At 43.4% G+C, this 13,821-nt stretch overlaps 1 protein-coding gene across 11 annotated transcripts in view; it reads left to right on the top strand.

The window, feature by feature from the left end:
• Kalrn (kalirin RhoGEF kinase) overlaps positions 1-13,821 on the top strand; it is a 575,471-nt gene that overhangs the window by 268,783 nt on the left and 292,867 nt on the right. For all 11 annotated transcript variants that reach the window (XM_055624991.1, XM_055624990.1, XM_055625009.1 and 8 more), the window contains one exon: positions 2,911-3,033. In XM_055624991.1, coding sequence (XP_055480966.1) covers positions 2,911-3,033 — 123 coding nt within the window. The remainder of the gene's footprint in view (positions 1-2,910; positions 3,034-13,821) is intronic.

The following is a 13,821-nucleotide window of genomic DNA, read 5'->3' as shown; positions in this document are numbered from 1 at the left end:
TCATCTCCAGGATTCCCTCAGTTTGTTTTCTTTATTGTTTCTAGTTTTCAGGTCTTGAACTGTTTTCTTCATTTCCTTCATCTGTTTGATTGTATTTTCCTATATTTCTTTAAGGGATTTCCTCTTTAAAGGCTTCTCTCTGTTTGATTTTTTTATTGTATTTTTCTTTATTTATTTAAGGAATTTATGTGTTTTCTCTTTAGTGGCCTCTATCATCTTCATAAAAATAGATTTAAGGTCATTTTCTTGTGTTTCTCCAGGGCTTGTTGTAGTAGGATAGCTGGGTATTGGTGGTGCCATATTGCCCTGGATCTTGTTGATTGTGTTCTTATGCTGGCCTTTAGCCATCTGGTTATCTCTGGTGTCGGCTGGTTGTTCCTGCTGCCCACTGGACCTCTCAGGAAATCAGAAAGAGCCCTGGGCCAGAGGCCAGAGGCTGTTCTTGTCTAGTGGTCCGCCTCCAAATGGTTGGGCCATGGGTTGGAGGCTGGATCTCAGGGAATAGCCCACAGTTCTCCTCTGCTGGCTGTGTCATAGTTGGACCCACAGGCAGGGTATGCGTGGGAGAGTCTAACCTCGATGATCCTGAGGTCTCCTTGGAAAGGTGGGTAGGTCTGTGTGGAGACTTGAACCAGGAAGCCATGGACCAGAGGCTGGGACCATGTGTCTCTTGGGCCTGGGAGCCCTCTTTAAGACTATGAATAGATGGGGAGAGGGTCCATTGGTTGATCCTAGAGCCTGGGAGCCCTCCTTAGGGAGGTGGATAGTCCAAGAGTTCACAGGGGACACACAGACCTGGGTACTTTGCAATCAGCAGGGGGCCTCATGTTCACTTTGCGGTGACTGAGTTCAAACTTGCGCTACTCAGACACCATGTGTGCTAGGCTCAGTCATCTTGGAGAACCAATAAAAATTTTCATTAAAAATTATGAGGGGCTGTGGAGATAATCATCTAGTAAAGTGCTTACTTTGGTCTGAGGAAAGAGCCCCAGAGTTCCTTTCCTTGCTGCCTGTTTGAGGTTTGGAAAGCTAGACAGCACAACTATAGTTTGTTACCATAAATGTACCTCCAGAATGTGTGTGTATACGTGTGTGTGCGTATGTATAATGTATATGTGTGTATGTATATATGTGTACATATAAAGGGAAAGAGAGAGAGCCAGAATATATCACTTAAAGTGTTTCAAGTCTCCATTCCTGTGTCTAGAGAGATGTTTTGCTTATTAAGAATGCCCACACTTGGCAGCTCACAACCACCTGTAACTACAGCTTCAGGGGATCCGATGCCCTCTATGGGCACACACACACTTGTGGTTTATATACACAAAGGCACACTACACATAATATAAAAAATCTACATGCCTGATTTTTAAACAGTCATGAGTAGGGGCTTTCTTTTGTAAATTGTAACGGGCGATTAATCCCCTGATTTTTTCATCAATCTCGTTTCTGTATTTCCATTCACCTTTCTCACTAGTACTATCTTGGTATGGACTTTTGAAACCTATAGGGAAGACCTCAAAGACCTTTATTCATACTTTGCTCATTGCACACATTAGGTTATCTCGGTGGCTAAAGAAGTGACAGCAGGGGCTGGGTTCCCTTTAGGAAGAGTTTGAAGGTCTGCAGCCTGTGGAATGGTTGAGTCTGCTTGTGTTTGCCACAGGGAAGTTCGTATAGAAAGAGAGAAATGAATTAAAGCACCCATTAAACAAACCCACTTCATCTGAATCACTCGCCAAAAACTTCCTGCTAGCATCTGAGAAGGCTGTTACATCCTTGATCAGGTGTTCGGTTAGGAGCCTGTATTCTGGGAGCGGGATGGGCCTGGGAGCGTGGTGGCAGGAACATCTCAGGCATGTCTGTCTGTACTGTACCTCTGGCTTAACCAGAACCAGCATCAATGTCTCGGAGACCAGAAAACATGCTGCCTCCTTTTCCCCTAGGACACCTTCATTGTTTTTGAGGCTATTTGTGAGATGCAAATGGCTTTTTTTAAAGCTTTGGTTCCCTCTGCGTTTCTATACACCTTCCCAAGTATCTCTTAGGAAAGATGTCTATTTTTCACGTTAACATCTCAGTCTTTACTGCCACAGCCACTGCTGCTCCAAGTTTAGACACTGAGGAAAGCATCTTCAAGCTAAATCGCTCAAATTTTAAGCCTGTGCGAACATGGAGTCCCTACTATATTCCAGAGAGATAAATATTATCGGCCTTAGGATGCAGAGGACCTTAACTGATTGGGTTGGTTGGTTGGTTGGTTGGTTGGTTGGTTGGTTGGTTGGTTGGAGAGAGGTGACAAGAAGGCAAAGGAGGCGAATGTCCTTGTCATCACCTGTGTTGAGTACCTGGCTGGGGTTGGGAGACTGAAGGGAACCTCCATAGTACAATAAGGCAGGGGCCCTGTGACTGGTACTACCGCTGTGACTTTTTATGGTGGAGTGAGGGGGGAGTGACCGAGTCCTACCTTCCTGCTGTTACCCCATTTCCTACCGGGACGGCTGACTTTAGGATAGAAGGCACGAGGATGTTCACCCTTGTCTGGTAGCCTGTATTGCTCATTTAGAAAGCAATGGTTTGGCGTGTGGGAAGCCCTGGATTCAATCCTCAGCACCAAAATAATAAAAACACTAACAACAAATAATAATAAAAAATTAAATAATGGCGTGACTAAGGCTTTAAAAATCAAAAAAAGCAGTGGGAAGCCATTCTGGAGATCAGAATGGCTGAGTTGAATTTAGTTAAGGGTGGGACTGTTCCATCGCCAGTGACTCGTGTTCACAGTGGATGAGGCATTTCCATCCTGACTGCTGCTCTCACGGGCATGGGGGTAGCGAGGAGGAGTCAAGCAGTTGTACGTGTCTTTCCTTCCCTGAGAAGTCATCGTTCCTGCCTTTTTTCTTCGGCTAGGTGTTGGACTGGATTGAAAACCACGGCGAGGCCTTTCTCAGCAAACACACTGGGGTTGGGAAGTCCCTGCATCGAGCACGGGCGCTACAGAAGAGACACGACGACTTCGAAGAAGTGGCTCAGGTGAGCCACTCTGCGTCTGCGTGCCTGTGTTCCCCGGTGCTGCGTGCGTGTCTCTGTGCGCATGTGCACGTGCGTGCGTGCTTGCGTGCTGCGCGTGCGCTTGTGCGTCTGTGAGGCCAAGTGAGGCTTTGGTGCTGCTTGGATGGAAGCAGGTTGGGTCGGTAAGTCTGGTCTATCTTCTTGCCTGATACGAAAGCCTTTGTCTTCCCTTGGATGCCCGCTGGGTGAGTGGCCAGTGGACCCCCAAGTTCATGGTCTTAGAAAATCTTACTACCACTATGATCTAAAAGAATGTCTAGTCCACAAAGTGGTACCGGCTGGAGGGTAATGTTAGTCTTTCCGTTATCAGCAAGGTTCTTGCTTTTGACTGTCCGTCCTGATAGGTGGGAGCAAAAGCTGCCCCAGTCCTACTTGCAAAGTTGTGGCACCTGGTTGTCAGCCATGTAACTACAGGGAAGACATGCCTCAAGAGTGTTTGTAGGGTCCCTTTCATCTTTAGTTTAAAATTTACTCAATATTCAGCCCTTTAGGTGAGCACACAAATTCATAAAATACAGTGTTTTCTAATTTGGGACAATGTATGTTTTGAGTGGCTGGCTATTTGTCTACCTCTAAAACTTTACCTGACTCAGTTATATTTGTTTTGTTGGGATATTTTACAATAAGTCAGTGTCTACCACAATCCCATTTCTTCTGACTCCTCCACTGATGGCTGATACTCCTTACTAAAGAAAGAACGGGCACATTTTTGAGTTGTGGATTATTTGTCAACTTTGTTCAATAGAAGACAACATGGAGGTTCAGAAAGTTCTTTAATGTGGCCACATCATCAGCTCTGCTGAGATTGTTCGGATTATATATCAAGCTCCAGAGACATCTCTGTGTCTCGGTTCCATCTTTACTGTGCATAGGAGCTGTGTATAAAATTTGTTTCTGGGTGTCTGTTGGCATACACGGTATGCGGGACCAAAAGAAAGAATGGGAGAGTGGGGTACAGCAGTACCGTCCTGTTTGGCAGCTGTTGCAGTTTTTCTCTGACCCTGCTAATGAATAATTCAAGTTTCCCTACATGGGCTTTCTGGTTAGAATATGAATATATATATATATATATATATATATATATATATATATATATATATATGTTATATAACAGAAGTGAAATATATGTGTGTGTGTGTGTGTGTGTGTGTATGTATGTATGTGTGTGTGTGTATATATATAAAACAGAGAGATTTCTAACTTCCAAAATGGCTTGGGAGTGTGTCCTCTCTAAAGAAGAACAAAGTGGACTAAAAGGGAAGAGCCTAAGCAAGGGTCACAAGGGTCATGAGGTTCTGTGAACAGGCCAGTAAAGGTGGAATTTGTAGGCTGAAAATTAATCAATCCTCTTTCTTTGTCCCATCCCCACTCTGATCAAGGGTAGCTGCTTATCGTCCTTGAATTGATGGTTTATTTAAGAAAATCAGACCACAAGAAGAGCAAATGGACTGTCAGTAGCTACCTATCTGAGACTGGATTTATTCTATGGGACATGATTTATGGTAGATTTTTGTTTTGTTTGTTGTTTTGTTTTGCTTGTTTGTTTTTGCTTTTGCTTCTGGTCTTGTTTAGGTGAGGGCTATTGGAAGGAAGTGATCTAAATAAAAAGTGTAAAAAAAATTTTTTTTAAGATAGAATCTTTCTGGCCTGCTCTTTGATCACCTCACCCTGAGCGGGGAGCAGCCTTACCAGACCACAGAGGAAGACAATGTAGCCACTCCTGATGAGACCTGATAGACTACGATCAGAAGGAAGGAGAGGAAGACCTCCCCTATCAGTGGACTTGGGGAGGGTCATGTGTGGAGAAGGGGGAGGGAAGGTGGGATTGGGAGGGGAGGAGGGAGGGTCTTATGGGGGGATACAAAGTGAATAAAGTGTAATTAATAAAAATTAAAATAAAAAAATATAAAAAAAAAAGAATCTCTCTTAGGCATCCAAGTCTAATCTGGATTTCACTACTAGTCCAGGGCAGTCTTGAACTTGTCCTCCTGTTTAGGTCTCCTGAGTGCTGGGATTATAGGTATGTGCTGACACAGAAAATTCTTGGGCAATGATAGAGAGCCATGACAGAAAGCCACACCCTTGTTCCAGGTTGTTTGGTGTTGGCATGGTAAGGATGGTCAAGAAGGCTGTCACACATGTTGTAGACTAGCAAACTGGGGTCACTCATAAGCAGTGCTCTAGAGAACCAGTCATCTTTTAACCTCACCGTCTTAGGAGGCTCTGATGTCAGGCTGACATGAGGAGTGAGTTCCAAGCACGCATTCTCCGTATTCAGGGGTTTGTTTTGTTTTGTTTTGCTTTAGTTGCTTTAAGTCAGGTCAGGGAGAGGGGTACTACACCTGCTGTGGGTCCCAGAAGTTTGGTTTTCTGAAGGGAAGAGCAAGCTCTCAAGCAAAGGAAATGACCAGCCCTGAGAAGAAGTTGAAGGGCGGTAAAATCCCTGAAGAAATGCGTCTTCAGCCTGGGATGGTGGAGGTGTCTATGATTGGTCACCCCGAGGTAAAGACAGTTAAGGCAACTGTTCAGACAGTTGTAAATCCTATGAAGAATCAATGTCGTGATCCATTATCCTGCCTCGAGCGTTCAATTTTTGTGCCTGATAGCTCTTGAGTGCGTTTTAAAGAAATTCAAACTGTTTGAAGGAGCTAGAGTATTAGGAGTCTTCAGCTCATCCTGCAGGTGGCGCTGTTTGAACAAGGTCCCTAGTAGCTGAGCCGCAGAGAAGTGCAGCAGTCCCTCTAACCTGCAAGGGAAGTGTGGGCCTGGGGCCACTCAAAGTGCAGGCAGTGAGGGCCTGGGCAGGGACACTCCAGGAAATCTGCTGGTGGGAATGCCCCCCCCCCCCCCAGTTCCTCAGTTCCTGCTAAAACCTCTCACAAACTCAAGCCAAGTTATCTGTTAACTCACCAGATGACCCAGCCGTAGTCATTTCTGTTCTCGAGGCACCTTGTCATCGGGATAATAAACACGTGTAAGATGAATTGTCGCCCTGAGTAGCATGATGAGAGGGGGTAGACGGGCCCGTGTCTTTCCAGGTTACAGACTGCAGTCTAGTGCTGCTGTGTTGGGCTGAGGTACGCTGCGTGGTTGGAAAGCGCTCAGATGCCCGCCGTTCAGAGAGCGGCTGCGCTGCCCCGTGAGCAGTCTGCTTTAGGATCCCATCATGCAAAAGGCCAGATTTTTCTATAAGCCTAGGTAGCCCCAAATTAGAAGCATTTACATTTGAATGTACATTACCTAAAGTCTCAATGGACCAAATCACATTTGAGCAGCTCGGTAGCTACAGTTAAGTAGCATTTAGTGTAATATTCTGGAAAGAATGGACGGCTTAAAAAAAAAAAAAGTAAAACATGGACATAATGAAGTAATTCAGTCAATAAATCCCCTTTTAGTTGTTTTGCTATATGACGCCCCATATTATTATTTTTTATCTCAAGCAAGAACAGAATACATTTTTAAAAACCATTCTACATTTGGGATGAAAATAAAATGTGTGGGAATGGAAAGACGCCAATGGATCGGTGTGTCTCTGATGATCAGATAGTCAAAAGTGTCACCGGTGAACCTGTGGTGCTAAAGGCACGTAAGCCAGGGTTGTGCATTGGGATTATAAGCCTGTGCCTGGAAGCTGGCCATCAGCCATCCTTAATAGCCATACACCGTGAAGTCTCGGTGTTGAGCACTGAGACATATAGTTTCTATAATCTAACGAACACATAACAAGCAGGTTTTAACCCACTTGAAAGTTTAATCTTAAGAGAAGAAACAGTCTTCTTCCTTTCGCAGTTTTCGAAGAGACTTGTGGGTGAAAGCTAGGAATAGCCTTGCTTCATCTGGCGATCCATGGCTGCCGAGGGTGGCGCGGTGACCTTTGGCGCGGTACGTCTTCCAGCCGGCCCGAGATACTGACCATTTATAGCAGCTGCAAACGAAAGCACGCGGCAAAGGTGGGAGAGCTGAAATAGATGCCTTTTCACGCTCCGGCTTCTTTGCAAGGATGAAAGGTTTTTAGGCAGATGAAAACAGTTCTGAAGCAGAAAGCCAAGAAAGATGCATAGCAATTAATGTCACGAAGTTGGCAAGGGGAAGGACGCGAAGGAGCCTAGAGAAGAAGGGCAGTCTTGCCCCTTTGGATTTTGTGTGACATTTCAGATGGACTCAGGGGTCTCCTCTGTAGACACCAGGGAGAAGTTAGAAGCTTGAGCTAACAGAGAAAGGAACTTGTAACCACACTTCAGGCGAGGTGTGGGGGGGAGGACATTTTATGTGTGGATAACACCCAACCAAGAGTTCCGAAGGCCGTCTTGTTTACCTTTGGTGTCAATAACTGGGGTAGGAGCCTCTATTGAATATATTGTGGAAAGCTCCCCACACATCCCTTATCAAGCCTGTGAACCATCCTCCGCTGTTTATACTTCCTGCACAGTCAGAAGACATCAGGCTGGATTCCTAATGCCTCTGACAGACTGAAAGACTCCCAAGCACAGGTGGCATTTTCAGTCTCTCTTTCCACGTGATGTAGCGACTGACAAAGAAGGGAGGCTTTGGGAGACAAATGGCTGTCTGTGTGCATCGTGTTTTAGAAAGTTTTCTGGACTGTGTCTACAGAGTGAGCATGGTGCGCTCCTGGCAGGGAGCAGAGCGTGTCCTGTGAAGATTGGACAGGAAGAGAGCCCTGCGTGGAAGGATTCAAATGAGTTTGAAGGGGAAGGGGAAAATAATCCTAGTAAAGCCAATACCAAAAATGCCTCAGACTCCACACAGGTAGTATAGAGAGAAGCATTATGAAGGAAATACCCTGAGATTGTCTTACGTTAAAAGTGAAAGAAAGCCCCAACAAACTAAACTTCAGACTATATTTTTATTATTTTTCTAAAATCGAACATACTGCATATGCAACAAGTATTGGTTTAAAATATTTTGTTCTAATAGTAGGAGTGAGGCGATACCAGGGAGTTCCATGCATTCCGTGTCTCCATAAAATCTACAGCCTGAAGGAGGTAAGAAATATGAGGGAATGACGTGAAAACACAAGAAGTGCATGCGCAGAAGCCATTGCCTGCTCTGTCAGATGAAGGCAGCGGAAATGCTCTCCCAGTGGTGACAGTCTTTTAGTTTTCAACTTCTCCTGGAAAGCTAATACACATAGGCATACACATGCACACACGCACACGTACGCCCACATACAAACACACATACACACACTAGTTTAGTTGTTAGAAGCAAAAGATTCTCCAAAGTAGAAAGGAAGTAATTATGTGTATCTTTAGAAGCTTAAACACTATATGAGGTCTCAACTCCCGAGAAACTTGGCCTTTAGGTACAAGGGTTTATACTTTATTCTTGGAGGACAGAGGTGTGGTAAAGGCTTTTGAAAGATCATATAAACTAAAGTAGAATCTTTACATAAGAAATAAGATTTTTTTTTTCTGTACTCTATTTATAACACATATGGTGTATTATACCTAGTTCTGAAAATCGTGTGTTTAAAAGATATTGACAAAACATAATGCAGTTGTTGGAAGGCTGCCAGGATTGTGAAGTTAGAGTAATTGGATGCATGCAGTTTTGAGTAAATAATGTTGTTATAATTTGAGTATAAAATGTCCCCCATGGGGCTCATGTACTTAAACCTAGGTCCTGAGCCAGTGATGCTGTTTGGGCATGTTCTGGAAATGTTGGGAGCTGGGACCTAGCTGGAGGAAGTATGTCCTTGGGGAGTATTTTGTCCCTGGGTCCTTCCTTTTTTCTGTTACTCTAATTCCTGGACGTCATGAGGTGAATGTCCTCCACCTCATCCCATGACCATAAGATCAAGCCATTAAGCCAAAGAAACCCTCCCTAGCTTAGCTGTTCTTTCCATTATTTTGGTCATAGAAACACAGTAGTAAGTGGTACCTGGTTTGCAGGAGGTGGGGATAGTGATTTGACAGGTTCAGTCTCCTGTGGAGAAGATAAGAATAAAAGGCAAATGAAGTTAAACACAGCCTACTTTGCACACTTTCTAACCATGGCTTGCCTTTTGTGATGTGCTGTCCAAAAGCAGAAGGAAATGTGATGCAGTAGCGGGCAGCTTGCCGCTGGTTTTCCAGGAGAGGGAACCTTATTTCCCTAAGGTTTGAAGATTCCCCAAGGGCCCCATGTTAAAAAACAAATAAAAGTAAAAAAAACCGTCAAGAATGCCTTCTCAAGAACAGTTCTTTCTCCTTCTCATAGCTCAAGTTTGCCTTCTCTCTCTACTTCCCTAATTTTTACATTCCTTTTGACCCTGCTGTTAGGTTTGTGCCCTCTGGTCACTGAAATTAATCTGACTAAGGTCTCCAACAGGCCATTTTTGTTGCTAAATCTGAAAGACACTCTACAGATTCTGATTGGCCTTTCTTAGTTTTGACCCCCATCAACCACTACCTGCCTTTCAAGTTCTCATCCCCCAAAGCCTTGCATGATGGCCTTCTGCTCCTTTTTGCCCCTTTCTGCATGGGCCTTCTTACATCCTTCCCTGCAGCCTCAGCTCCTCAGACCTTCTTTTCATACAACAGGCCCTGAATAGCTTTACAGTCTTCCCTGGTTTCATCATCTGTTGGCTCGAAAAATCTTTCTCCATCTCTAATCTTACCCTGAGATCTCCATGAAAAAAACTCACTGGTTTTCTGGATACCTCTATTTTAATTTCTCAGGGTGAAACTCCATGTGTTCATTTTATCACCTTCCTTTCACCCTTCCCAGGCCTCTGCTTACTCTTATATTACCCGCAGTAGTGGAGAACACCAGTTGCCCGGGTACTCAATCCTAAGAGTCATGCTTGGCTCTTTCCTTGCTCTTATCCCTCGCTGAGGTCATTGCAAAGGCTTATTGGCTTCACCTCCTTAGTGAGTTCCTTTCCCTCTCCATCCACATTGCGCTGCTTGTCACTTGCTGAGGTGAGTGCCACGTCCTTCTGTTTTCCCTGAAAGTCACAGTCACCTTAGGTCCATCCCCAAACTGTTAAAACTGATTTCTAAAGGTCTGCCTCTCATCACGCTTCTCTGTAAGTCATGGAGACAATAGGTGATCTCCCGTCCAAACTAAATCCAAACACTTGGTGTTTTACAACCAGTTGGCTAGGGACGGAGAGATGGTTTAGCAGGTAAAAGTGGTTGTTATTCTTATAGAGGACCCTGGAGTTCAAGTCCTGTCATCCACATGGTGCTTCTCAACCACGCATATATGACTGTAGTTCCAGGGGATCTGAAGCCCTCTTCTGTCTCCCTTGGGCACCAAAAACATACAGGTGCATACAGACGAAACACTTCTACACATAAAATAGAATAAATACATCTAAAACAAAATGTTAAAACCTCATCGTCTTTCACTGCTTTCTTTGGCTTTCCCTCCCCCGTTCCCTCCTTCCAACCCTCTATTCCTGCTATCCTGGAGTTTTCTTGAGCACACTATGCTTCCAACCATAAAATTACTTTGTTGCTACTTCATAACTATAATTTTGCTCCTGTTATAAATCTTTGTTTGTTTGTTTGTTTGTTTTTAAGACAGGGTTTGTCTGTATAGCCTTGGCTGTCCTGAACTTGCTTGATAGACCAGGCTGGCTTCAAAATCACAGAGATCTGCCATCCTCTGCTTCCCTGAGTGCTGAGATTACAAACATGCACCACCGCACCCTGCTATGAAGCATAATTTAAATATCTGATGTGCAGGATGTCTGTTAGGAGACCCCAAAGGGATCTCAACCCATGGATTGAAAACCACTGTCTTAGAGCCTCAGTGCTGTCTGTTAAATCTTTCTCACCCTGTCACCCAAACGGCCCATGTTCATGCTTGAAATTTACCATAGGCAGTACATTTTTTCTAGAAAATCCCCAGCAGTTCACTCGGTTTACACCAGAAGCTTTTTCTCTATCCTCACATCATTACCCGCCTTGTGACAGTCTTGGTTAGTTTTACACTAGCCTTGTATCATAGCCCTACTGTGGTAGTCTTGGTTAGCCTAATCCTACCCTCATGTCATACCTCTGGTGCGGTAGTCATTACACTAGCTTAGTTAGTTTTATACTAACTCCTCCTCTGAGCAGTAATTCTGTCTAATTGGCATCTTTCCCCAAACATGCAAGTGGCATTTCCTTGAAAAGCACACGAATGAATGGTGTAGAGGGATCCCTTTGTTGGTGGGGGTCAGGCCCACTGTTGTCCGAGGATGATAGATGGAAGAACCATGGGTTAAATGAATGCTATTAGATCCTAGCCCTAGATCCATACAGTGTAGGGCTTGATAGAATAAGTAAAATGATGTCAGCTTCGACAGAATTTGGCTCCTTGAAAACGAACAAACGAAAGTCATTTGGGTTGAATTTTGAATAATAATTATTTCTTTGAACTTTTTTTAATTAAAAAGTATTTATGCTGAGGCTCTATAGAAAAGCACTTCTGATGAGAGAAAATGCAGTTTTTACTAAGCCCGTTTGCTCAGCCCTACTCAGTTTATGCGGGTTTTAGCTACCTCACTCTCTTAGCTGAAATAGTCGAGCTTGATTATTTTTTTTTGGTCAGGGTTTCACTGTGTGGTCCAGGCTGATGGTGGATTCACAGTCTTCTTCCTTTTAACCTCCATAGTGCTGAGATTACAGGATTTGTACCACCTGCACAAGCTCAGGCCAGACAAAATTTCATCGTGAAAGAGATGGGTAAGTGTGCATGAAGCCCCACCCAAAGCTGAGAAGATAGTGGCATTTGGCAGCTACTGGGAGGAGGAGGCTATGTTGTCTTTAAGGGCATGACTCTTGTTAATAAAAAAAAAAAAAAAAAAAAAAAAACAACCTTAAAGGCCAAAACAAAGAGTAAATTAGACTGTGTGCTGTATACTGAGTCTATATTTAGTATAATAATTCTGAATTAGGGCAATCATCAGATCCAATGTGCCATGTTTGATTGTTTCCAGTTTTTTTTTCTTACCGTTGAGACGGTCCAAAACATTACAATAAAAATAATAACCCCATCCTGAGTACTTTGTATGTGATGAGCACTGTTCTGATTTTAAATAATATTTTATTATTTGAGAATTTAATAAAATATATTTTGATCATATTCACCCCCCAACTCCTCCTAGATCCCACCACTTCCCTCTTCACCCAACTTCATGTTCTCTCTCTCAAACAAAACAAACAAAACCCCCCCCACAAAATCCATAGAGTTCAATTTGTGTTACCTAAATATTCTTAGGTGTGTGGCCTGCCTTAAGGCTTGGTCAGTCTAACAGGGGTCACACCCTTAAAGAAAACACAGCCTCTCTTTCTCTCAGCAGCTATCAAATGCCAGTTATCTTCTAAGCTTTGTGTGGGGCTTCCTGCTCGGTTAGTAGAATAATGATAATAGGTCTGTTATTATAAGGATGATGGGACATAATGATCTATCTAGCTGCAGGTTCTTGGCCAGGTGTGGGTGGTTACTCCTATCACATCTGTGCCACTATTGCACTAGCAGTACGTCTTGCCTGGACAGTCGTTACTGAAGTTTACAGTGTTCCCAGAGGAACTGATGTAAAGACTGATGCTTTAGTTTTCATCACCAGTAGTATATGTAGTACCTTATATCGCTGTGAAAACTGGCCATTAGGGGTGAAGCTTCTTCCGTTATCTTCTTCAATGTCTTCAAGCTTTTATTATAAAAGTCAGTTCACTTACTTAGTTGTATTTATTCCAGTATATTTTTGAGGCTATTGTCAGTGAGTTTGTTTCCCTGATTTATTTCTCACTGTCACTTGTACATTAGAAACTATTGATTGTTTTTTTTTTTTTTTTTTTTGGCTAATTTTGTATCCTGATACTTTGCTAAATATGCTTATCAGCTGTGGAAAGTTTTCTAGTGTAATCTTTCTGGTAGTTCCTGTATAGAACCATATTAATCCCAGCACTCAGGGAGGCAGAGGCAGGCAGATGGATCTCTGTGAGTTTGAGGCCAGCCTGGTCTACAAAGCAAGTTCAGGACAGCCAAGGCTACATAGAGAAACCCTGTCTTAAAAAAAAAAAAAAAAAAAAAAAAACCAGAAAGCAAGCAAACAAAAAACAACAACAAAAAGATACTTTTCTTAGTTACTTTTCTATCGCTGTAAAGACACATCATGACCAAAGCAGCTTGTAAAAGAAAGCATTTATGTTAAGAGATTGCCTATAGTTTCAGAGGGTGAGTCCATGAATATCATGGCCAGGAGCCTCGCAGCAGGCAGATGCTTTCATCTGATCCACAGTCAAAATGAAAGGGGGGAAGTCTGGATCTATGAGGGGCTTTTGAACCTCAAAGCCAACCCACAGTGATCCCCTCCTCCAACAACAACACACCTCCTCCAAGGCCACACATCTTACTTCTTTCTGAAACAGTGTGCCTCCTCGGGACCAAACATTCAATATTAGCCTATGGGAACCATTCTCATTCAAACCCTCACGGAAGAATCCTTTTGGATTTTACAAATAATTTGAGGAGTATTGTGTTAGCTCTTCTTTGAAGGTAGGATTCTGCCCTGCATCCATATGGTCCTGGACTTTATTTAGTTAAGGGGTTTTTAACTGGGCTGGAGAGATGACTCAGTGGTTAATAGCACTGGCTACTCTTTCAAAGGGCCCAGTTCAAATCCCAGCACCCACATAGCAGTAATTTCTGTTCCTGGGGATCTGACATGAAGGCAGATGTACATGAAGGCAGAGCATCATTGTAGGATAGATAGATAGATAGATAGATAGATAGATAGATAGATAGATAGAT

Source organism: Psammomys obesus, unplaced genomic scaffold (genome assembly GCF_907164565.1).
Source record: "Psammomys obesus unplaced genomic scaffold, mPsaObe1.curated_primary_1811, whole genome shotgun sequence".
Classification (NCBI taxonomy): Eukaryota; Metazoa; Chordata; class Mammalia; order Rodentia; family Muridae; genus Psammomys; species Psammomys obesus.
The sequence above is the reverse complement of the archived record's forward strand: the minus strand, read 5'-3'. Positions and strand labels throughout refer to the sequence as shown.